Source organism: Cygnus olor, chromosome 2 (assembly GCF_009769625.2).
Source record: "Cygnus olor isolate bCygOlo1 chromosome 2, bCygOlo1.pri.v2, whole genome shotgun sequence".
NCBI lineage: Eukaryota > Metazoa > Chordata > Aves > Anseriformes > Anatidae > Cygnus > Cygnus olor.
In genome coordinates, this window is record NC_049170.1 from 121,134,620 (window position 1) to 121,160,491 (window position 25,872).

A 25,872-nucleotide genomic window follows, 5' to 3' on the forward strand; every position below is an offset into this window, starting at 1 on the left:
GCTAAGTTAAACTTATGAATTCAAATCACTGCTATCTTTCTTTCAAAGGTATTGAAGCAGTCAGCCTCATTTTGTCCACTGTAACTGGAAGCAGTTCTGTTCTGCTTGTGTGTGCTACAACTGGAGCTGTAGTTTTTTTGTGTTTTCTTTTTCCTCAGTTGTATTCTCTCTTCTTCATCTTTCATTTTATTCTACTGTTTCTCTTTTGTTAGAAATTTTTGCTAATGTGCAATTCTTGTCAAATAAAATCCGAATATCTGTCACTTGTAGACCCCATCTTTTCAGTATCAGATGTAAATATAACCAGCAAAAAAATAGTAGTGATGATGCATTTGTAGACACCCAAACAGCAGTGGAAGAACGAAGGCACTGGATTGTTGCTGTTTTGCAATTATTATAATATATTGCTTTCAAAATCCAATGCAAATTGCAGAGTTAAGTCAAAGAAATTCCAGATTAAAGGAGATTGAAGTGAGGATGAAATAGCAGAATATTAGACCTCAAGAACAGAAACAAAGTCTTCTTAACTATTTTAACATACTGAGTTTGAGAAGTCTAGAGCTTTAGAAGCTAGTAATGCTGATATATTTTTAATGGACTATGTTCTGTTTGTTATAGTGGTGATTATTTATTTATTTATTTATTTATTTTAATAGAAATGTGAATCTCTCAGCCCCTAAGAAATTTCCTTTGGTTTATCATACAATGTTATCAGCTGCAAAACAGCTGGCACATTGTGCCCATGGGCTATTACAACCCATTGTGTTCACCCCAACCCTTTTCTTGTTCCTATGTTGTTTCCTATGGGAAATTTCCCTCTAACCCAGTTCACTCCACAACCACAAAGCACAGAGGTCCTCCTCCCTGCTGCACTCTTCGCTTTCCAGCACAAGTGCCATGGGACTGCAGCTCCTGGAGAAGCAATAAAACCAAGGAATTACCTGCTGACCAGCACTCACAAAACCTGTCTTACAGGACTTTGCAATTTTGGTGGGGAAAAAAAAAAAAAAAGAAAAGAAAAAGGATTTAAATCAAAATGTTATGTCAGCAGTAATTCATTTGGCGTTGGAGTAAGAAAGATATGAGTTTGCTAACCAAGAAGACATTACACTTCACTGTGACTTCAGAAGTGTCTTGAAAAGTTTCTGTTACGTATCTTCATTCTCCAAACTCCATTGTGGGTTTTGTTTGTTTGCCCACCTTACCCCACCCAAAGAAAAGGAAAAATGCCTATATTTTCTGCCTGGAAATTTACCACAGAATTGTTGTGTGAAGCCAAGTGAGTTATAAAGTAGGCATTCAAAGGCTAAAGGTTGGAGAAGCACAGTGAACGTCCCAAGCAGTTCTAGCAAGAATTTGGTATCTAAAGGTGGAAACATCTTCAAGAGGCAGTGAACTATTTCGTGAACTCTGAAACTTCTCTTGCAGCTGCTCCAGTTACCAGATTTCCATATTAGACACTTCTCAGTTTCAGCATTGATGTTGTGCCTCCTCAGAGTGGTGTCAAAGTGCACACCATGGCAATATTTACCCGCACCTTTAGCTCGCTGAAATTCCGTCCTGGCCAGTCCCAGGTCAGGCAGGGTCTCTCGCTGTTTTGGCAGGTGTTATCTGAACTAACATTAAATCGAAAGAAAATAGTTTCCTATGTGAGTCTTAGTCTCACCATAGTATAACCTCAGCAAACTGTAGCAGCCAAGTTCAAGTTTGGGGATCTTCCATTAAAAAAAAAAAAACACATCAAAGTATCAACAGCTGCCCTGGTTCTGCCAGAAGACACCTTCCTTTGAAGCCTCCCTATCTAGGAACGTTGTCAACAGACCTTTCTGAATACTCTGTATGCAGAGTACTGAAGACAAGAGGCTTTTCCTCGAAGAGTAGAAGTAGGTGTTTGGTGAGTAAACACAATCCAAGCCGCTATTCTCTACCTCTTCCAAGAAAAAGGTAGAAGATTGTATAAAAGATCCCACAGACTAGATACAGCTAGCATGCTGCCACTTAAACTATGATAAGGAATGTACCATAACTTGGTAAACTAATTAAATTCTCAGATCTTTCCATCTCTCTAGATATATACTAACCCCAAGACTTTTTCAATTTAAATCTGTACTCCTTATTTATTTTTTGAAGATATACACTTTCCTGTTTTGTCAATTATTGAAAAGTACCTTCCAAATTTATGTGCTGCCTAGTAGATAAAAAGGTCTCCCATATGTTCCTGAGGTTCAGAGTAATCCCACCACATCAACGTGTACCTGTTTCGTATCTTACATTTCTTCGGTTGTTTTTCTTTAGACAGTAAATTTATTTTGGCAACACAGGTCCTTGAAGTTAAAAGACCTGCCATTCTGCCACTACAGTGCCAGTCTTATTTTGGTCTCAGTCCAGTAAGTATTTACTCACGTCAAGTCTTAGCTCTCAATCTCAGCCTCCAAGACCACTATCCTGGTTGTTCCTTAATGTTTACAAACCAAAAAAAAATAATATTAATTTTGCCTACACCTATCCTGACCACTCTTTTTAAAGCCTCCCTGGTGTTTTTATTTTAAATATATTTCTAGAGAAACTACTGTTAATCTTGCTTATGCTCTAACTTTATTCTTTTTTCCTTTTCTTCTTCTGACGTTACATTCAAAAATCAAGGGGGGTGGCAGGGGAAGTGTTTAACAACTGTTTTTCATTATTTTTCCTTGCACTTTAATTATATATTTACCTCTAGACAGCACCAACTACTCTGAGATTTTGAAAATAAAAGATTTGTTGTCCATTACCTGAATTATTATCAAATAGAAGACTGTACAATGATGTTAGTTTTAATCTCTAGGAGAAAAATATCCAGGATAATTGAGCGGTATTTCAGACATAAAGAAAAACACAGACCCAAGTTTAATTAAGGAACCAGAGCCACCAGATTGTAATTAACTGCTTTCAATCTATAGCTGTGCAAGAAAACATTGGTCACAATAATAATGTTATGCAAATTAAATTGACTGCTTGGGATAGACAGATTTAAATTTCCAGATGTCTGTGACTATCTAAATTTCACTGAGAAAAAATTATGTGCTAATCTGTATTCAGGTGATCTCTCAAAATATTGCTGGCAGCCTTAACCAAGGAGGAGGCAATCACAGAGAAAGACAGACAGGAATAATGCCAATGTTTAGGGTAGATAGGCCTGTCAAAACATGAGAAACCTATTTATATTAAAAAAAAAAAAAGAAAAAAAAAAGAAAAAAAAGATTTCATAATAAAGTCATTTGGCCTTTTTAAAGCAATTACAATTTAGACATCCTCTTTGCTAATTCAGTCTCTCTCACCACAGGACACTTTCACTTAGACAACAGCTGTGTACTATGCATGAATCCAAGGAAAGTTGAATGGAACAACATGTGACTGCATTTTCATTCTTGACATATTCATACAAAGGCTTCAAATGCAGAAGCCAACTGAAGTTGAGCCTTATTTCTATTTTTTTTTTTCTAAATAAAGACAAAAGTTCTTTACAAGAAGACATGACTGGCATATACAGTTGAGACAGGGGAGCTATGTGAAATGTATTATATATGTAGACCAGTGGTTCTGCTTTTCTTTGTCAAACACTTGAGAACATTCTGCAGGAAAAAGTAATTACTTGCACCTACATTTTCTATGAGAACAATATTGTCACCACTGAATAGAGGGTAGCATTAGCCCTTGAGATGGATCTGGGTGATGAACCACAGTTTTTCCCTGTTGTTCATCAGCGAAGCAGATCCTCTCACTTGTGTGCTCAACACAGGCTTGGCTGACTACGAAGGGATGAGTGTAAGCATAAAATTTAACAGTCTTAAAAGGTCCTGTGTGACCCCAGCTCCATGAACCACAGTTTCCAGTATTTCTGGAGCACAAGCCATGGTGAGCAGGGTCTGGACAGGCTCATTAGAGAATGGCAGGTTTTTCAGCTGCATGGCACTGAAAACAAATGAGGAATGTTAGCTGGCTACTTCAGCAGAGCAGGAGCCACATCCAGCTGTAGGCTTCAGAAGTATCTCGGTTCATCATTCAAGTCGCTGTCACGTGCGAAGGAAAGTTCCTCCTTCATGTTTCAGTAGAGGATTAATTGAGCATTTTGTGTGAATGCTGGATGATTAGTGATTTTAGCTGTCAATTCACAATTCCAGATGAAACCCCAAGCAGCCAACTGCATGCTGTAATCACTTGCATACTCAATAGTTTGCATTACAAAACTTTTCAGCTGCCAGTCAGCTCGGCTGGCCTCACTTGGGGTAGGGATTTATTTGCTTACAAATACAATGGATCTACTTCTTAATGAAATATTTAATTGTAAACTGATCTATTGATTCCTATTTGTACTATTATCAATACTTGTTTTCTATTATATATAAAATATATATACATATTCATTAGATATATATTTTTTTCACTTCATTCTTTCCTTTTTATTCTTATTTTCATTCTTGGGAAACTGAAAACGTGCACTTTCAAACATTACTTGCTCTTCATTCATTACATTTAGGGTCATTCCATGTCTTATATATAGCACTACACTGTTTTATTTCAGTGCAGGTGAGGACATAAAATGTTCAACCAAAATGTCAGTGGTTCGCTGTACTGGATCTGGCTGGGATGCAGTGAATTTTCTTCATATCAGCTCCTAGGTGCTGTGCTTTGGATCTGGGAGGAAAGCAGTGTTGACAACACATCTGTGTTTGGGCTCTTCCTCGGCAGTGCTTTCACAGAATGGAGGTTTTCTTCCCCCCATTCTGCCCTCCTGGTGAGGAGGCTGGAGGTTCACCAGAAGCTGGGAGGGGACACAGCCAGCACAGGGACCCAAACTGAACAAAGGGATGTTCCATACCATAAAATATATGCAATGGTTAAAGCAAAAGGAAAGGAGGAAGAAGACAGACATTCATGTTTATGGTACTTGTCTTCTTGAGTAACCATTGCACGTGGTGAAATCCTGGAAGCTGCAGATGTTTCTCTGCCCACGGATGGGAAGTAGCAAACAAATAACTTATTTTGCCTTGCTCATGCATGCAGCTTTGCTTCCCCTATGCAAAGGGCCACTATGGGTCTTCATCTCGACTCATGGGTTTTCAGTTTTTGCTCTTCAGATTATTTTCCCTCTCCTGCTGGTGGACAGCGAGCCAGCAGCTGGATGGGTGACCAATTGCTGTCAACCACAACATTGGGGTAACTGAGATCTTTAAGTTCTAGCTTTAGCTTCTGACACACAACACTGTGCATAGTGAGGGGGTCACCCCGCAGAGTCCAGACCCATTGCTCGACAAGAGCCTTCCTCCACCTAGCTGGGGTGAGGACAGGGGCAAACTGGCCCTCCTAGGGGCATGGCAGGCACTTGGCGTGGTAACACGCACGGAGCCGAAGACAGACAGACTGACTGACTGACAGACTGACTGACTGAGCAGCAGCCCCCCTCATCCCCATGGTAACAACCCGGTGGGCGGGGCCCCCGTCGCCATGGCAGCCGGACGTGCCGCCGGCCCCCCCTCCCTCCCTCCCTCCCTCCCTCCGTCCCTCCACAAGATGGCGGACGGCGGGGCAGCGCCCGCCCGGCCCGACGGGGACGTGGCGGCGGCGGCGACCCCCGGTGGCCGCAGGGACCGGCAGCCCCGCAGCGGCCGCCCGCCCAGCGCACGGGACCTGCAGGTGAGCGGGCTGGGGAGGGACGGGAGTCCCGGGCCCTCTCCGGGGCGGAGCGCCCGGCCTCGCCCAGGCTGCCCGTGAGGAGAGCGGGCCGCTGCGAGGGGCCGGGACTCTGAGTGCAGGGGGCTGCGCCCGGCTGTCGTCATCTTATTTACATTTTTATGTTTATGTATGTTTCGTTCAGCCTTTGAGGTGAAGGAATGAGGTGCGGGTGGGCAGCTTGTGGTGGCGATCCCTGCAGGATGCTGAAAGTGTGCAGCAGGGGCTGCAGGGCTTCACCTCAAGTTATTTTGGCGCCCTTGTGTTTTCTTATTATTTAGTAGGGCTGTCCCCTCCCATACACACATGCCAGTCTTCACAAACGTAGTTTAAGATTAAGGGCAAGAGCGTTTTCCTGGTTTCCAAGGGTTTTGAGAAAGTGTGATCGCAGATATAACTCAGTACTGGAGCTTAAATTCCTAACTGCAAACGCTTTTAGAAGTCTTTATTTATGTATTTTACTCCCCAAGTGACATTGAAACAATATGAAGGTTTGAAATATTTTAGCAACGACTGAATTAGAAAAGCAGGGAAACTTTTAACAATCAAAACTGCTCTTATTTAATTACACGTAATTAACAAGGGATAATGTTTTCCTTTTTTCCACAGTTACTATTTGGGATTTTCATATGTTCTTGGAGAGACTAAGTTTGCTACCATAGGTAACAATTGTTATGTCAGAGTTGGTAGTTCTTAGTTCTTAATATCTTCAGTCAGTTGACTGAGGCCGGCAGCATTCTGTGTAGGTGATTACTGATAACATCCTAAAAACCCAGCTGCCTTCCTGAGTCTGAGCAGTGGTCCACTGAGCTCAGTGCTTGGTTTGCTGTGGCACCATTAGAGATGTGGTATCAGGAAAGCACAGAAACCTGACCGTTCCCTTCTGTGCTCTCTCAGCATCCCCTCGTCTTTGGATTAGGAGTGATACGGGGTGTATCTTTGCCTGTTCTTTTTAGTATCTGCTTATGGATTTGCTGTCTGACTTGCCTCATCTGCTTAACATATCTAGAAGATGCTTGCATCTTCAGATAGAGGTCTTCGGTGGTTTTCTTGTTCTCTCTTATCACCCAGTTTAATTTCCTTAATGAGTCATTTTTTTTTCCCTCTGCTGAATATACATCGCTGTAATACACAGATAATATCCTGTGATCATAGCGGTTTGTTTTGAAAGATGGACAGTGTTTCATTTTATTTTAATGTTTATTGCTTTTACATAAAGCTGTAATGAAATTGTGGCCTATTACCTGTTCTGATATGTATGATAAAACGTTAATGTCATTTGTATAGCATGAAGGGACAAAATTAAGGAAAATCTGAGAAACAAAGTGGAATGTTATTCAGAACAGAAGTAAGCTTGCTAAAAATGGCATGTTACATGTGCCTCCCACAACTTCCTAAAAAAGAACTCTCCAGTGATATGGCAGCATTTGGTGAGCTTTTGGGGAAAAGTGGCATATTAAAAGTATTTGCAATGATATCTTGAATTCAAGCCAGTCAGATCAGATTTGTATCTTAATCCTACTACAAGGCTATTTAATTTGCATTTTTTTAAAATTTCTTTGTAAAATGTATTTACTTCCCAATTTTATCAAAGGGGTACCTAAGAGCTTTAGTTCAATTTGTTAGCATTAAAGAGATGATGCTTACTATATATGCATTTGTGTACACATACAAATCTCTCGTGATCCTGAACTTCTAATACAGGCTGATTACAGCTAATGAAGCAGCGTGGACCAAATGAGAGCAGAGTATAAATTCTAAGTTACGCTGGTATAAGCATATTGAATATCATGCATTTTTTTTCGTGAAGAATTTTAGAGAAGTAGTTGGGAGTTCTCATGTTGACGTTTCTAATTTTCTGGCAATGTGCATATTTAGTGTTAGTTTTGGTCTTATTTCTGTTGCATTTGTAGTTCTGGAGTTGTTGACTTCTAAAAAGTGTCCTGTTTCCTACAGCTGGCCTTGGCAGAGTTATATGAAGATGAAGCTAAAAGGCAGGCACTGTGTCCTGACAAACCAACAACTACAAAGATGAACAGCTCAAAAGTATCCCAGGGGTAAGGCGTACTTCGTACTTCAGGAATGTGTCATTTTGGTACTGTGTTTGCTAAGAAGATGTTGTTGTCGTACTTGCTTGGTCTGTACTTTGTATTAAAAGTGATCTACAGCAATTCATAATTCTGAGTTGTGAATCCCTGTAACAATGCATAGTTGGTGTCTTCTCAAATGTTTTTTTTTTATTTCATCTATTTGGGAACCATTGTGTTACATGTTGTTCCACAGCCCTTTAAACCCACTTCAGATAAGATAAAATTAGGATGCTGTAAATGAAATGCAGTGTTGCTTGCTTTTTCACACAGATAGAACTTGGATACTTGCTCTGTCAGAAAAATACTGCAGTTCTTTGCTTTTCCAAAATTCAGCAAATCAGTAGTTTGTGAGAAAGTGGATGTGCGAGCTGCTTTGAGTGTTGTACTTAGGTCAGTGCTATTTAAGTAACCTGACAAGACAAATATTAGTTTGAAAAGTGAGTAGTAGGTTCATAGGAAGTGAGAGAAATAAGCATGGATTCGTAATAAAGTTGTCTGTTGTCGGTGGATGGAAGGGAAGATGTTTGAGTATAAAGCTAGGTTTTGCTGGCCTGCAGCATTTGCAGTTCACATGGCATTTGAAGATTCAATATAATTTTAAAAATTTATAAAGAAACCTTGCCAGTTCTTAATTAATTGTTATTTAAATTGCTCTAAAGAAGACAAGTCTTTAAGTCATTACTGTCAGCGAGACAATAACAAGTATTGTATTTGGCTTGTCTTTCATTCACAGCTGCCAACATGAATCTCTATTTTAAAAGAGGTTCAAGGGCAGACTTAGTCACCAGAGCCATGCCTCGAGTGTAGAAATGCAGGTCTTTACAAATAGGGATTTTAACATAGGATGTGACATTTGTAAAATAATAGGTCGTGGTTTTTTGGGTACAATCAGTTACACAGAACAGAGTTTATAAACAAATGAAACAAACAGCTCCATTTACCAGTATGTGTCATGAAGTTACAGCTTCCTATTCCAGCTGAAGGAAAAGCTGCAATATGGTGTCTCAAATACTTGGTGTGATAGCTGTTGGCAAACACTTGCTCTTTGTTGGCAATCATGCTGGAAGCTGTCTGAGAAAGAAGCGATGGCTGCTCTTTGCATGGTATCCACAATGAGACTTACTTATTTTTTTTAGTTGACTTTAGTTTGCTCTCAAATGAGCGATATATTAATTGCGAGGAGACATAGTGCTGCTCTTGAAGTCATCTACTCGTCTTCCACAATTGCAGGTGTAGAGGATGTCTCTGGGCCCTGCTGGAGCAAATGCCATCATGTTATGTGGGCTCCAGCACCTTCACCAAACCCAGGACAGCTGGCACAAAAATACGAGCCCCGCAACACATCAAAGAAAGAAAACTGAAATGGTTAAGAGGAGAAGAGTGGTACAATAAGAGAGATTCTAGTTCCCATAGCCTAAGTCCATAACAATACATTTTTTTTGGGAAAATAGAAGAAGCAGATCCTTCACTGAGCTAATCAGTTAATTAAACTAATTACATTGTTTTGTCAGCACCAGTACTTTAAAAAGAGGTGGCCTGCTCCACTACGCTTTGATTTGAAAAGTATAGTAGCCAAACAGATGACAGTTTGCTAGTTTGAACTTATGCAGTTCCTCATGTAGCAGACTATGTTCTGTCGTACCTGTGAGTCTGGCTACCTCTCATAGATCTTGCATTAATGAGTTTTATGATAAAACACTACAGAGTAAGGATGTAGAGATAACGTAGGAACAGCCGTTCCTGGCGTGTTGCAGATGTAACCTAGTTTGGCCAGTAGTAGCTTATCAGTTGGTCCCTGTTGTAAGACAGAATTTGATTTGCGTTTGATCATCTTCTGAAAGTCTTTGCAATGTTGTCATTCAATGTTTTTTTTTTTTTTAATCATGTAAAATGGAAATGAGGGCTACTGTGTTTTAGATTCTCGGATACTCGTGGATAGGGACTCCAGGACATCAAAGAATAGCAAAGATGACTTCACTCGGCAACTTACGTCTTGACAAAATCGGCTAAAATGTTGTGGAAAGAATTTGAAGTATAATTAATAGTGGTAGGCAGGATTCTTCAGTAGCTGTTCAGCTTGCATATTACTTTTGTTATCTGTGGGACCATCAGGGATGGAAGCAGAATTCCACTTCTGGCTTATTCAGTGTTAAGCGTCTGTGGCTGTGTACTTTGGACAGAAAAGTATAGTGAGAAGAAGATAAGCCATTGTCAGGGTAGATCTTCTGGAGAATTTTGTCTGGTTTAAAAAAAAAAATCATTTTTAAAAAATAAATTTATATCCTTAATTTTTGAAAAATAAGTGGTTTCGGAAGTTAGAAGTTAGATACTTCTGATAATCTCTGAAGTATGTGTACTAGTCATCCTCAAACATTTCCTTTCGTTTTCTTGGCAGTCTTAAAATTGGTTCTTTCAGAAGTTTGAGAAAACCCGAGAGAAGCATGAGCGATGACAAAGAAAACCAAAGGTATTTGAAAAACAAAACACAGTTGTGAAACTGTTTTATCTGACGTTTATACATTGTTCCACCCTGTTTTTCAAAATGCACATAAGCTAAGTCTTTCCTGCAAAGAGCTAGTAACAACAGAGATGCTGATATACTAGAGAGTTAGCTGTATACTGCTGTAGTAAAACAATATTTAGCAGAATCTGGGTGTAGTCATCTCGGGTCAATTTGTACCTGTACATGCCTTGGATAATACATGGCCATATGAATGTAAAGGTTGTAACTTATGCTTGGACTCAAAAACTTTTGCCTTTTCTTAAACATCCTGAATTGTTCCGTGTACCCATTACTCAAATATTTGAGTACTTTTATTTCTTGAATACAAATTTAGATGAGAATTGTCATTTCATCTATTTTCCAATAAAAATTCTTTAAAATCTAATAAAGATTTTTCAATATAAATGGCAACTGGGATAAAAATACAGATTTATGTACAAAGGAGAGATGACACCAAGAGATTGCCAGTTATGTGACATTGTAAAAATAGTATGATTGTACATCACCTGCTGTTATTGGGTAATTGTGAAATATGATTGAATTAACTGTATTTTAAGGTGTTGGCCTGAGAGACAGTTTCACATGGATTAATTGATTTAACTTGCCCCAAGTGGTTAAGTGAAAAAGTTAAGAAAAGTATAAAGCACTCATTTTACTAACTATTAAAGCTCTTTGTGATCAAGAGTGAAAGACTCACAGGTTTGCCAGGTTTTGTACTTATGTACAGATTTTTTTTATCCATAGTATCTGTTCCATTGGTATTTTGGGATTTATAGCACCTTCCTCACTGATCCTTGATAATTCATAATTCTTGATCTTTATAATCAAGAGCTGGAAAAGGTGCTATGTCGAAGAAAAAAATCACAGTTTAGCTTTCACAGCAGTGTCTGCAGAAATAAAAATGCCTTCGAAGTTTAGTCAAATTTATTAAAAACTTTACATTTGTGATATCGGTAGGAATGGAAGTATGCTGGATCTTTACATTAAAAGATCAATTTTTGGTACTGTTCAGGCTTTCCAAAAACAATTTTACATTAATTCTGCCAAAGTAGTGTTAACTGTGAATCGGAGTTCTAACCAGCCCAGGGACAGACCCATGCATGTGACACCCCTGAGGAAATCAGTTTTTACAGGAGCAGTCAGCATCCACGTAAAATAAGGTGTTTAAAGCCAAGTCTGCATCAGGGTTGTGTTCACTTAAGCATATGATTTTTGCCCCTAACCTCTGGGGTAAGTTCTGGAAGGCATCTCATTAGTTTGGCTAGCCTTATGTCTATAGAGCATTGCGGCTTTGAAACTCAGAAACAGGTGGAACACTTCTGTGATCAGAATGGGAAGGTTTTATGCCAAATTTGGCTCTTTGTCCATTAATTTATTTTCTTTTAATGAGAAGGAGAAAGTGACACTTGTCGTTTTAAAGCATTGTTGCTTATGAACATTACTATTCTAAAGATTTTATTCAGGTGACTCTGAATACAGAGGATTACAGATTTCTGGGGCTTCTAATAACCCAAGTAAAATTGTTGCTGAACTCTTCAAAGAAGCAAAAGAACATGGGGCTGTACCATTAGATGAAGCCTCAAGATCATCTGGTGACTTCAGTAAAGCTAAGGTAAAAGTCAAAAGGTATTTTGGTCTCTGTTTACATCAGGCTCTTTGAAACTCATCTAAATCACATGAGAGCAGGTATGCCTTTTTGTGGTTTGCTTGTAGTAGAGGATTTGAGCAACACAGTTGTGTATTATCTGTGCTCGGTAGCTTTCTCTAGAAAATAAGGTGGTGGGGAACCACACAATTTGAGGAGGAATCATTAGAAATCAACCTAAACTGGGATTACCTGGTTTATTTCTAAATTGATTTTTAAAAAAAATCAGCTGCATTTGTGTCCCAATCAAAATCTCTTATGTGTTGAATTACTAATATTTGAAAAAGTATACAGACTAGAAACTCAAATGATTGTATAAAACCTGCTTAAACTTTTTACAGTTACTACCTAAAATTTTCCACTTCAAAAGTATGCAAGTTAGAACAGCGTGTTTGCTTTTAACCATGGAAGCAAGTGTGCTGATGTCTTTATTTGCACCTTTGTAAGTATCTTAATAAATGGTTTCAGATATTTATTTCGATAGGCTTTTCTTTGTATTTTTTTCAGTCATTTTCTGGTGGTGGATATAGATTGGGTGACTCATCACAAAAGCACTCTGAATATATATATGGAGAAAATCAAGATGTAAGTACAATTCTGAATAGCGGGAAACAGCATCTCCAGCAGATGTCTTCTTTACGATGTTTACAGCTTGAATGCTAGTATTACTGTAATTGTCTATAAGGAAAGACAAATACCTAAATATTAGAAATGTGTTCAGTAGAAATTAAGCAAAAGCATCCACGTTGGAAAAATATTTAATGGATACCCTTAGGGCCTGCATTATGGTTTTGCTGGGCAAGAAGGCTGGATGATCAGATCCACCTTTGGCATGTGTAAATCATAGAATGGCTTGGGTTGGAAGGGACCTTAAAGATCACCTCAGTACAAGCCCCCTGCCATGGGCAGGGATGTCACCCACTAGATTAGGTTGCTCAAAGCCCCATCCAACCTGACCTTGAATACTTCCAGGGATGGGACATCCACAGCTTCTCTGTGCCAGTGCCTCACCACCCACAGAATGAAGAATTTCCTTCTAACCTCTAATCCAAATCTTCCCTCTTTTAGTTTAAAACCATTCCCCCTTGTCCTGTCACTGTCTGACTGAGCAAAGAGTTGCTTTCCATCTATTTTATAAGCCCCTTTTAGGTACTGAAAAGCTGCAGTGAGGTTACTCTGGAGCCTTCTCTTCAGGATGAGCACCCCTAGCTCTCTCAGCCTCTCTTCAGAGGGGGGGTGCTCCAGCCCTCTGATCATCTTCATGGCCCTCCTTTGGACCCACTCCAACAGCCCCACATCCTTCTTGTGCTGGGGGCCCCAGACGTGGATGCAGCACTCCAGGTGGGGCCTCACGACGACAGAGCGGAGGGGGACAGTCACCTCCCTACCCTGCTGTTGAAGCAGCCCAGGATGCAGTTGGCCTTCTGGGCTGCAAGCACACGCTGCTGGTTCATGTCAAGCTTTTAATCCACCAGAACCCCCAAGTCCTTCTCTGCAGGGCTGCTCTCAGAGAGTTCTTCTCCCAGTTTGTGCTCATGCCTGCGATTGCCCAAACCTAGGTGCAGCTCCTTGCACTTGGACTTGTTGAACCTCATTAGGTTCACATGGGCCCACTTCTGCATGTCCAGGTCCTTTTGTCATCCCTTCCTTCTGTTGTATTGGCTGCACCACTCAGCTTTGTTCTATCTGCAAACTCGCTGAGGGTGCGCTCAATCCCATTGTCTATGTCATTGGTAAAGATACTAAACAGGTCTGGTCCCAGTATAGGCCCCCGAGGGATGTCACTCGTCACTGACCTCCACCTGGACATAGAGCCATTGACCACCACTATCTGGGTGCAGCCATCCAGCCAACTCCTTGTCTACTGAATTGTCCACCCTTCAAATCCGTCTCTCTCTAGTCTGGAGACCAGGATATCATGTGGCACCATGTCAAAGGCCTTGCAGAAGTCCAGGTAGATGACATTGGTCAGTCTTCCGTTGTCAACTAATGCAGTCAGTAATCATAGAAGGCCACCAGATTGGTCAGGCACAATTTTTCTTTGGTGAAGCCATGCTGGCTGTCTTGGATCACCTCCTTGTCTTGCTTGTGCCTTGACATTGCTTCCAGGAGGATCTGTTCTATGATCTTCCTAGGCACAGAGGTGAGGCTCACTGCTCTGTAGCTCCTCGGGTCCTCCTTTCTACCCTTTTTAAAAATGGGAGTGATATTTCCCATTTTCTAGTCACCAGAGACTTCAGCTGACTGCCAGGACTTTTCAATTATGTTGGGGAGAGGCTTGGCAACTAGTTCAGCCAGTTCCCTCAGGACCCTGGGATGCGTGGCATCAGGCCCCATAGACTTGTACCTGCTCAGTTTCATCAGGTGGTCTCAAACCAGTGGGTGGGACTTTGTTCCCCCAGCCCTCATCTACAGGTTCAGGGAAATGAGAGATGTGGGAAGCCTGACTGGCAGTGAAGACTGAGGCAAAGAAGTTGTTGAGTACCTCAGCCTTCTCCATGTCTGTTGTTAACAGTTCTCCCTTCTCATTTATCGGAGGAGGACGAACACTTTGGCTTTTTTTTGCCCATTGTACCTGTAGAATCCCTTCTTGTTATTTTTTTGCATCCCTTACCAAGCTCAATTTTGTCTGTGCCTTGGCTTTCCTGATCCCCTCCCTGTACTCTTCCCAGGACACATGGTCCTGCTTCTACTGCAAAACTAAACTGTAGACTTGAGCTGCTGGGGGAATTCTGATCTCCTGATCTCAGTTATGAAGCAGAGGTTAGAATGCAAAACTTCATTTGATGTGGAGAAGAGATGTGACAGCTATTAAGGCCTGTAGGCATTCACAGAATTGATTTGGATTAATTAAAATCCCTCAGCAATTAGTAGCTTCTCTTTAATTATTTCTTGCCATATACCAGTAACTGTCACTTGTAATACATGCAAATATCTGCCACCTGAATATCTGTACTGTGTTTGGTATAGAAAGAAAATAAAAATGAGAAATCAAAAAAAGTCCCTTCCTGTAGTTCAGAATTTAGAAAAGCAGATCACCTGGATGTTAAACGATGCCCCAGCTTTGTTTAGCAGCAGCTACCTTTTCGTTAATGTTAGGGCTATACAGATCATTGAACTGGGGTTGCTTGTAGCAAAGCCAGACAAATAAAGGGTTTCAGTGAAGGACAATCTCTACTGCTCTCGCCTCATCTACCAGGCCAGTCATTTCATTGTGGAAGGTTATCAGGATGGTCAAATATGCCTCCCCCCCGGTGCATCCTAACTGTCACAGACACACTTGAACTCAGGTTTATTTGAACACATTAATGATTTTGAAACCAAATGTTTCACATCATGTCTACTGAGCAGCTGAAAGTGGGTTTGAGCATAGTGGCAATTCTGTGAATGTCACCCATTGCTTCCTTATGATAAATGCACAGAAACAAAATGAATCAGAAATATCAAGAATAGCTGTTTTAGCACCTCTGAAGCATTTTCTTTTTGTTAATGGAAATTAATTTTCTCGTCATAATCCATCTTCAAAACCGTCTTTAGTTTTGAAGCTAACCTGAGGCATAATTATTTCCGAGAACAGATCATAGTCTGAAATAGTCCTGTTCTTCCTTAACAATAATACTCTGTTTCATTGTGTCTTTTTATAAGGTCTTCTCTTCACAAATTATTTTCAGTGTGGTGGGGAATGCAGGGTTCTCCTTTTATTGTGGACTGTAATTAGAGGAAAAGATTCTAGTCAGAGACAGGCTCCACACCCACAGCTGTGAAAGTGCTGGTTTCACTACTTAGGAAACAGAGTGGAGGGAAAAAAAAAAAGTTGTTCACCATCTTTGCAGTCATCTTTTGCATGCTTCCATGTGGGTGGCTGAGATTCACTAAGACATTCCCTTGCAATAATGATAAATAGCTGGTTTTGTAAATCCTCTCTGTGCAGGTAACTCAGATCTTCTCATCTTAACCGCTTCTTCACTCTACTTGACATAATTTCTGAGTCTACTCTGACTCAAGATTGAATGTGGGAAAAATTGGATCATCTTTTCTTTCAAATTCCTCCTCAGTTTCTTCCTTATACAATTTAAATTGTATAATCCTAGCTGATCATCCTAGCTGATAATGTGAGGGTGTTGGAGGCATCAAAAGCTTTTATTTTCTAGCTTTTCAGTCTGAGCATGATTTTTGGTTTCCTTGTCCCTGTGTCTTAGATGTGTTTAAAATTCTTTCACTTATCCATAAGAAAGAAATGAAGTTTGTTGTTAATCCCATAACAACAACAAAAAAAGGTGTCAGGCTGAAAGACAGTCTAGTCCAGCTTCTTGTTCTCACAAGCCAGCAGAAGTGGTAAGTTGGGTCAGGGAAATGATCCATGTTAAAAAGTAATCTTTTCTTCTTTTTCTCCTTTTCCTGCCACCAGCTTGATTTTGTTTGGGATCAAATCAGTGTGTGTTTTTGAGAACTTGCCTTCCTATAAGGGAAAAGTAGATGAGAGCATCTAGTAGCAAAAGTAGATGAGAGCATTTTTTCTTTCCTCTCATTTAAAAGGCTGGAAGTGAGGGAGAGGGAAAATTATAAAGTCCTTTACACTTTGCCATTCGTATGAACAGCTAGAGTGAATATCAAGCTCATCAAGTAACAGAAACGAGAGAGGCTAAAGGATGTGGTTTAGGCTGTGGGCTTTTCTCATGGCACACCAGGAGCTGATGTCTTTTACCCTCTTAAGTAATCCTTCTACTTGTTGAGTAATGGCCAGCTGTGTGGAGCCGGAAGCGTGTTGCAGTGGGGTTACCATAACTGTGGGCAGGGCTGGTGTTCTAAGGGAAGGTTATTTTTACTGGCTGGGGAAGTGTAGGCATGCTGGGCCGGAAGGCATTAGTTGCAGGGAAGAGAGGTGCAGGCTCTGAAGGTTGCAGTGCCTCCAGGGGAAGGCTTTGGCTGGAAGTACATCACAGGATGCTCCAGGATGCTCATCAGGATTTGAACGGTCTGGAGCTAGTATGAACTTCATTGCAGCTCAGCATGCAGCAGTTTGAGGAAGTAATAGTTTTAGTTCTAACTAGTGTATCAACAATATTTTGTAAATTAATGCATTTATTTCTTAATTTATCAGCAAGAAGTGTTTACTGCTTTTAAAAGTAGTTGAAACACTGAAGTTCACAATAAAGTGACTGTTGTCTCTGTGTCGTGGATGACAGATTAAGAGATGCTTTTTCCTGTGTAAAAGAGTATAAAAGTGGTCTTAGAGCAAATAATAGTCTGTAACTATTGTTTGCTCTTTGAATGCACTGTAACCATTACAATACTTTAAATTAGTTACAATGCAGTGCTCTGTTTCTCCTTTGTCATTTGCATTTTTGTTTGTGTTCTGCCACAAAATCTGTTAAATATAGATGAAAAATTCGACAGCAGTAATCTGTATGAAACTGAAATACCTTATTTGTGTATTCACTCTTAATTTCACCATTTTTGCCTCAGGTTCAAGTTTTGCTGAAACTATGGAGGAACGGCTTCAGTTTAGATGATGGAGAGTTGAGGTCCTACTCAGACCCAACAAATGCGCAGTTTCTTGAGTCTGTTAAAAGAGGGTAAGTTAAAATAGCAATTTTGTTGAGGCATGTCCTTCAAGTAAAGAAAAATGCTTTCCTCAGATAGTTGTAATTATCAAAAGGTCAAGGCTTCTTCTCTGCTTGCACCCATAAAATATGTTCTGTATTTGTTATCAGGTGCATGGGGCGCTTAAAAATGGGTATATTTTGTTTCCTTCTTGTGTTTTAACTCTGAACGTTATTTATTATAGATGGCAATTAGTTTCTTGTGTTTTGTTAGCATATTCTAGGTTTTGACTGTCAATTGACTGCTTTTTTTCTTCATTTTAGTCTTTAATTTTATCTGTTCTTTTGGGATGAAATCAATTCATGAAATAATTGAACATCTGTAACTTTTAAAATGAGCATGTTAATAGTGTCAACTCATACTGTACTGTGTAAGATTTTTATGTAATTTTGCACTACAGTACAGAGCATAATTGGGAAACTTATTTTTGTATTAAGGGAAATTCCTGTGGAATTGCAACGACTTGTTCATGGTGGCCAGGTTAATTTGGATATGGAAGACCACCAAGAACAGGAATATGTGAAGCCGAGACTGCGATTCAAAGCTTTCAGTGGAGAAGGACAAAAACTTGGAAGGTAAAAATCACTGAATTTTCTGTTCTATATCTGTGTCATTCTAAAAGCTGGATTTAATCAATTTGAAGTCTTTTGAAGAACTAATCAGATGACAAAAGCAATATAAAATTTTGTGCCACCCTGATTTCAAGGTCCCAGGCCTGATTTTATAGAGTCACCAGTAATCATGGAAGTTTATATATAATGAAAGGTAAGCCTTAGTTCTGTGTTCTGGACCTTCTCATAGATCTGCTAGATGCTTCATGCTTTATTGTGAATGAGATTTCTCTGCCTCTTCTTGCATATAATTTTGCTTATTTATTAACCTCAGCCGTGTTTAAAACTGGAGTAAGGGAAGTTGGAAGGTGATAAGTACCATACAAATTTCATGAGAAAATCTCCTTACGAGGTATAGAAAACAAGTCTGTTAGCTTAAGGAAGAGAATTAATTCCATAAAATAATCTTATTTTAGTATTTTAATTTGATCCAAAATAAATAAGCAGTAAGTTATATCAAACTCTCTCAACTCTTACAACTGGGATTTGGTTAAAACTTCAAATGATACTGCAAAAGTCTATAGTAGGGATTCTTTTTTAAAAGGAAAGAGCTAGAGATATTTTACATGCTCCCTTAGATTAAATATTACTGCAAAGCCTGGATTGTGGCAGGGGAGGGACTCATCCTCTAACACCTAACTGGAGCCCTGACTTCCCCCCAGTTCTAGTGTCATGTCCAACTATAAGATAAACATTCATATTTGTAGTAGAAAACCTGAAATGTAATGACTTTAAAAAAAAATATTACATGTGGTTCTGTTTCATTTGCTGTTGTGCTGATGAATTCTGTTACTGAATGGCTCAGTCTGCTTTGTCTAAATGTGCATAATCTACTATTACAGCAATTTAAGCTGAATAGAAACAGTAACGTGACCTCAACTCTGCCAATCATCAACTTTTTTACATAGCAATTACAGGTTTTATAGTATCTTTTCTTACTGACTGGATATGAGCTGGTGAATTGTGCATACTTCTAGGTTTCTATTCACAGCTGTATCTATTTGTGTAATATGTTTGTTTGCTGACAAAGGTACTAATGGTATGCTATTGCAAGTAATTTAATACAATAAATGCTTCTTAGCAGTTTCCAACCTGTTTTTTTCCTTTTTTAAAGATCAGGAAATGTGCTGTTATATTAATATGTAATATAATACAATATAATGCAGTATAATGGTGTGCGATTATTTTTTTAATTTATTCCATGAAGTATGATAGGTAAATCTTAGTATCAAAATGATTTCATGCTCTGTGTGTATAAACAAAGATGTTTCAGTTTGTACCTAATTGCCTATTTAATATCTTGCAAACATAAGGATCTACACAGTTACAAGAAAATATATGTGAAATTTGTCAATCATTGACAAGAAACTGCAAAAGCATTATTTGTCCTTTTTTAATTAAAAAAAACCAACAGATCTCTACTTTAGATCAGATTCAGTTCTGGTTTGACTCTATTAGTAACATCTGTTTATCTGTTTTTTCAATCCTCTAGCCTTACACCTGAAATAGTCAGCACACCTTCTTCCCCAGAGGAGGAGGAGAAATCCATTCTTAATGCACCTGTTCTGATTGATGACTCCATGCCAGCAACTAAAATTCAAATTAGACTAGCAGATGGTAGCCGATTAATACAAAGATTTAATCAAACACACAGGTAAATTGATTCTGCATCGATGCAGGTAACCATAACTATTTTGATAAGTTTGTCATTAAATGAATACCAACAAGGCATCAAAAAGGGGAAATACAGTTCCACTGAAATGTCACAGCGCTCTGTCATTTTCATAGACAGAGACACACTGATAAATCGACTGTCAGAGCAAAACTGTAATCGAAAACACCAAGATATTCAGTAAGTGCAAAGCCACAAACTTTCCTGACTAGTGACAGGAAATAGACAGTGCCAGCCATAATTACTGTCCGTTTAGGTATGAGATCCCTGTACTGTTCCCAGGGCAACCCCAAAGTGAGGGTATTACTCAAACATCTCTTGAGTACAGACCAGCATGGGGCATTAGCCACCTTCTAGGAAGCCTATTCCAGTATGTGACCAACCTCATGGTAAAGAACTTTTTCCTAATATCCCGTCTGAATCTCCCCTGGTGCAGCTTTTGTGCCATTCCTGTGCATCCTGTTGTTGGTTACCAAGGAGAAGAGACCAGCACCTCCCTCTCCACTCTTCTCAGGAAGGTCTAGAAAGCAATGAGATCGCCTCTTGACCTCTTTTTCTCCAGACCAGACAACCCAAGTGTCCACATCCTCTCCTCACAGGACATGCCTTCCAACCCTTTTACCAGCTTTGTTGCCCTCCTCTAGATGCTTTTAAGAGCCTTAACGTCCTTTTTATATTATGGAGATTGGATCTGCACACAATATTCCAGGTGAGGTTGCAGTAACGCTAAACGTAGTGCAAGAATCACCTCTTTTGACTGGCTGGCTATGTTGTATTTAGTGCATCCAGTTTGCCCTCTTGGCTGCCAGGGCACGCTGCTGGCTTGTGTTGAGCTTGCTGTTGACCAGCACCCCCAGGTCCTTTTCTGCTGAGCTGCTCTCCAGCCTCTTGTCTTCATGTCTGTAGCTGTGTCTGGCATTGCTCCATCCCAGGTGCAGAACCCGGCATTTCCCTTTGTTGAGCTTCAGGCTGTTGCTGATCACCCACTGCTCTAACCTACCTAGATCCCTCTGCAAGGCCTCTCCTCCCTCCAGGGAGTCAACAGCACTTCACGGTTTAGTATCATCAGCAAACTTGCTGAGGATGCGCTTCTCTCCTACATCCAGATCATTGATGACAGTGATGAACAGGACTGGCCCTAGAATTGAGCCCTGGGGAACACCGCTGGTGACCTTCCACCAGCCAGATGGAGACCTATTTACTACAGCCGTTTGAGCTCTGCTGTCAAGCCACTACATCATCCAGCATAGCGTGAATCAGTTTATCTCACAGTTGGACAGTATGTCTAGAAGCATTCTGTGAGGGACAGTATCAAAGGCCTTAACGAAATACAGAATACATCTGCCACCTTCTCTTCATCCACCAAGTGGGTGACCTTATCACAGAAGGAGATCAAATTACTAAGGCAGAACTTTCCCTTGATTGTGGAATCATAGAATCGTTGAGGTTGGAGAAGACCTCCAAGGTCATCAAGTCCAACCATTAACCTAGCACTGCCAAGTCTACCACTTAACCATGTCCCTAAGCACCACATCTACCTGTCTTTTAAATACCTCCAGGGATGATGACTCGAGTACTTCCCTGGACAGCCTGTTCCTATGCCTCACAACCCTCTCGGTGAAGAATTTTTTCCTATTGTCCAAGTTAAACCTCTCCGACGCAACTTGAGGCCATTTCCTCTTGTCCTGTCGCTTCTTGCTTGGGGGAAGAGACTGAACCCCACCCCGCTACAACCTCCTTTGAGGTAGTTGTAGAGAGGAACCCATGTTGACTATACCTGATAATTACTTTGTTCTTTAAGTGCTTTTCAGTATCCCCCAGGACAATCTTCTCCATGACTTTTCAAGGGACTGAGGTTAGACTAACAGGTCTGTAGTTTCCTGTGTCTTCTCTTTTTTTTTTTTTGTAGTTGGGTGTACCATTGGTTAGTTTCCAGTCAGCAGGAACTTCCCCTGACTCCCATGACCTTCGGTAAATTGTTGAGAGGAGACCAGCATAACACTTGCTAATTCCTTCATCACTGTGGCGGTGAATCCCATATGGCCCCATGGACTTAGGAACATTGAGCTGATACAGCTATTTGCTTGCAGTTCTGGTGACCACAGATGGAAAGCCATGGTGCTCCAACTCAGATCCATACAGCTCAAAAGCTGTTGTTACTATTAAATACTAAGGCAAAAAAGGCATTAAATGCCTCTGCCTTTTTCTCCTCCTCACTTGTTAGGTGACCACCTGCTGCAATCAACTTAGTAGTCTGTTAATTATAGCTTGCCATCAGTTTTATTGACATTGTTGGGGCATTGCAAATGGTGTTGGCCAACCCCACTTATTTACCTAAGAGGTTGTGCTAGTGCAAGGTTCTGCAAAGCGGTGTTTTGCACTTGCTGTTCTGCATGGCTGAGAGAACTTTGGGCAGAGGGCAGAGATTTGGGCAGTCGTTCCACCCACACTTCACAGCAAGCAATGTTCAAGTCAGCCCCACTCCAAAGTCTGCACCATCATGTTAGAACACAGCTGAAACTGAGCTTGATTCCTGCCTTCGAGGTGCTCTTAGTGTGGACCTAGTTCCATGCTAACACTGTTTATGGCTTTGAAAGTTGACCTGTTCTCTTTTTCTACTTCTGGCTCAGGATAAGGGCAGAGGCAATGTGCAAATTTCTTCACCCGACAAAATACACAGACCACAGTAAGACAATTTTAGCTGAGATGCCAATAGGGAGGATGATGCAGCAATAATCTTTCAGCAGTAGTAGACCAGGTAGTACAGGCCCAGACACTTCCTTTCCAGCAAGAAATGACTTGGATAGACAGTTTGGCTCCTAGGAACCCTCTAGCCGTGATGTTTTCTCTTGTGTACATGAAAGAGTAGAGGTGGTAAATTCCCAGCGTAGGCTGTAACCACGGGTGGGTTGACAGAAGTTTATTTAATCATTGCTGTCTTTCTCATGGATGTAGATCTTCTTAGTTATCCTTGCAGATGTATGATCAAAATCAGCTACTAAAGTGCATTGCTTGGATCACAAACCTTGAAGACAGAAAACTAAACTCCCTGTTTATTTGTTTGCAGTAAATCTGCCTGCTTATTAGTTCAATAGATCTTCAAAGATTTTACTCAGTTTACTGTGTTGAGAGAAACTTCAAGTTTCTTCTTTATCTCTAAAATCTTACTTTTCATCCATGTCTTATAAAGCTAAGTTATTTTTGTTATACTGTGACTGGTGGTTTTATGAACTATTGTTCACTAGTTGAATGCTAAGTGAAAGCAGGGGAAACCTATTTACAGTTGAAGCGCATTAATAATTCCCCTCTGCTTTCTTATCACTTCATATTGTAAGATTTCTCTTTCCAATAATACTTTAGCATTTTTGGTGTATGCTAAGGATTTTGGCATACGTATAAGGATTTTTTGACAGCTGGTATTGACATTGCTTGATGTTCTATATTAAATATCAGTTTATAATATAAGTATCAGTTTATAATATATTCCTACGTTAAAACTTTTATTTCTGTTATTTGAAAAAAACAACATTCATTTTAATGCTTCACGTTTTGCATGCAAGAAACAAACAAAAAAAATATATAGGCTACAACTATTGGCCATCTGGATCAAATGGAAATGTAAAATCAATAGGATATATTGAGTGGTTTATGTCAAAATAGAACCATACACAGTTTTCACATCCATATCCTTTCTACAGGATTAAGGATATTCGAGATTTCATTATCCAGTCCCGTCCAGCATTTGCAACAACTGATTTTGTTCTTGTGACTACCTTTCCAAATAAAGAGCTAACAGATGAAAGCCTGACACTACAAGAAGCAGATATACTCAACACTGTGATTCTTCAGCAATTAAAGTAATGTTACAGCTGTTGGTAAAATACAGGGCATGTGCTGTATTGTCATTCAATGTTTCCAACAGATGAAGAAAAAAAAAAAAAGGAAGGATCAGTGTCTTTATTCCCCCACTTCCACAGTTCAGATTTTTGGGTTTCATGTCTTCCAGCTGTAGCATATATATTAACTTTTTTATTTTACTTTCTTAACATTTTTCAACCCTTTTTCACTGTTAAAATTAAGGTTCCCTGTGTTTGTATGTTTGAAACCACGTCATATACTAAATGTGAGCTAACACTTTGACTCTTCAGTGTTTTTTTTTTTTTGTCGGGGGAGAGAAGCATTTTTCTCAAGGGGGCAGTGACTTTCATATAGTTGGTAAGATTTGCACTATGGAAATGTTTTATGCTGCATTGACAAACAGCCATCTGAAAACCTAGCCTGCAGGTTATGTTTACCTTCCAAACTGTATTAATATTAAAGTGTTCTGTTTAATAGTTTGACAGATAATTAATGACCTATTATAATTTTTGTATATTCTGTTTGTAGTGTTTCATGGTGTCGTATAATTATTTATATTCTTTTTTTATGTAAATATCCCTATATAATTGCTGATGTGAATCAGTATCAGGAGACGCAAAGCTCAGCTTTTGCAGACTGTATAATAGACTGTTCTTATTTGTATTATAGTTCTACTTGTGGTGAAAATAAGTATGCATTTCTTTCTTCTTGAAGTTAGAGAAATGGGAGAGACCACTGTCATCTGAAGAAAAGCTGTGATTTAGAGTTCATGGGAGTAGGTAAACCTGTGGTCACTTTGAACTTGAATATGCAGTTGAACCCTGTGCAGCTAACATGATTCTTCACACGAACCGTTACTTAAATAAAGCCAAACAAAAACGCCAAGGTGCACAGACACGGAACTTTTTTATGCGGTCACGTGCGTGCACAGAAGTAGGCATATTAGCTGGTCGTGTATTTTTGACCTGAATGTCAGGTCTTTATATTTGGAATTTTGGCCAAAGGCTTTTTGTAATACTCAGTGGGGATTTGCTCTTGCAATTTCCATTGTACTGATTTGGAGGCTGTATAATTAAACCCCTAAATCTTGGAAATCATATATTTTTTCAATTAACTTGGCCCTACACTACAGTATGCAAATAGGAATCTTACTTTGTGAGCAGACTGGCTGCTGTGCTTTAATATTAAAGTGGATTTATAATATTTGTGGCTTTATATCAGATGAGTGGATCACACTCTGAAGGAGGGTAAATGGGCTGTATCCCTTGTGCCAATATACGTGTTAAAAATACTGTTTTCACTGATTATTTTATCCTGAAAATGTCAAAACTTATTTATTTATGCTTAGCTTATCATTGGTCAGTATATTTGATTAATCTTAATTTTTTACCTCAAAATCGATGTTTGAGTAAATTTTAAATGTGCAATTGTATTTGAAGTCATTAGTTTTGTAATCTGAATATCTGCATGATTTAATCATAATTCATTTATTGTGCTAAGTAATTAAAGTTTTAAGCTAAAAAGACCATAGACAATTTTTTTCTTCCCAATTTATGTTGTGATGAAGTGATTGTGTTGTGTGCCAAAATAAAAAATATTTAGAACTAAGCAGAAAGGAATGGACACGTACTATACATATATTTTATATACTCCTATTCTCTATATAAGTGTGAGGTCAAAGTCAATGTTGTGAAATCGATCTTGGGCAATGTGTGGTTTGGGCATATTTCAGTTCAGAATATAGGTCCCGTTATATTGCTTATTATTTCCAAAAACTGAAATTAATTAACACTGATGCAGGAAGGATGCTGGTTAACTAAATGATCTCTTATTCCTCTTATGCCAGGAAACACAGCTTCATGTTATGACATTTGTTTCAAGTAGCTGGTAAATTTTAAAGATCAGTAGCAGCTGAAAGTAACTGAGGGTCCCAGTAGTTGAGATTATTTTGTCAAGCACTAGGAATATGTAGTGGTGCTTGTGTTTAAATATTTCACTGCTTCTAAGTACTTTAAAACCTCTAGAATCTTTTGCCTACTTTCATAACTGTATGCCATGCCTTTTGCTAATGATAAATTCTCACTCTTGAAACTAACAGCTTGGCATTTTTGACACAAAAGAATTCTTGGAGTAAAAGATCTATGAACATGTTGAACGTGTAGTGAACATGTATGTGAACA

At 39.4% G+C, this 25,872-nt stretch overlaps 1 protein-coding gene across 5 annotated transcripts; it reads left to right on the forward strand.

Annotated features, from left to right (window-relative positions):
• Positions 1 to 5,521: 5,521 nt before the first annotated feature.
• UBXN2B (UBX domain protein 2B) lies at positions 5,522 to 25,215 on the forward strand. 5 transcript variants are annotated; one of them, XR_005816460.1, is made up of 10 exons: positions 5,522 to 5,673; positions 7,666 to 7,766; positions 10,195 to 10,266; positions 11,755 to 11,914; positions 12,455 to 12,532; positions 17,414 to 17,523; positions 17,989 to 18,126; positions 19,655 to 19,816; positions 20,479 to 20,543; positions 23,533 to 23,682. XR_005816460.1 is itself a non-coding variant. In XM_040545616.1 (9 exons), the coding sequence occupies exons 1-9, from the start codon at positions 5,551 to 5,553 to the stop codon at positions 20,356 to 20,358; spliced, it is 1,032 nt and encodes a 343-aa protein (XP_040401550.1). In that variant the 5' UTR covers positions 5,522 to 5,550; the 3' UTR covers positions 20,359 to 20,453. The 5 variants fall into 5 exon arrangements, 4 of the variants coding, with proteins under 4 accessions (XP_040401550.1, XP_040401551.1, XP_040401548.1 ...); XM_040545616.1 differs by lacking the exons at positions 20,479 to 20,543; positions 23,533 to 23,682 and adding an exon at positions 20,271 to 20,453; XM_040545614.1 differs by lacking the exon at positions 20,479 to 20,543 and having other exon boundaries at positions 5,523 to 5,673; positions 23,533 to 25,215.
• The last annotated feature ends 657 nt before the right edge of the window (positions 25,216 to 25,872 follow it).

What these genes read in the sequence shown, in the direction of transcription:
- UBXN2B (XM_040545614.1), top strand. Translation starts at nt 5,551, where the DNA reads ATGGCGGACGGCGGGGCAGCGCCCGCCCGGCCCGACGGGGACGTGGCG. An exon ending in GATGACAAAGAAAACCAAAG is followed by an intron (nt 10,267 to 11,754) that starts GTATTTGAAAAA and finishes ACTATTCTAAAG; the next exon opens with ATTTTATTCAGGTGACTCTG. An exon ending in AGATTTAATCAAACACACAG is followed by an intron (nt 19,817 to 23,532) that starts GTAAATTGATTC and finishes TCCTTTCTACAG; the next exon opens with GATTAAGGATATTCGAGATT.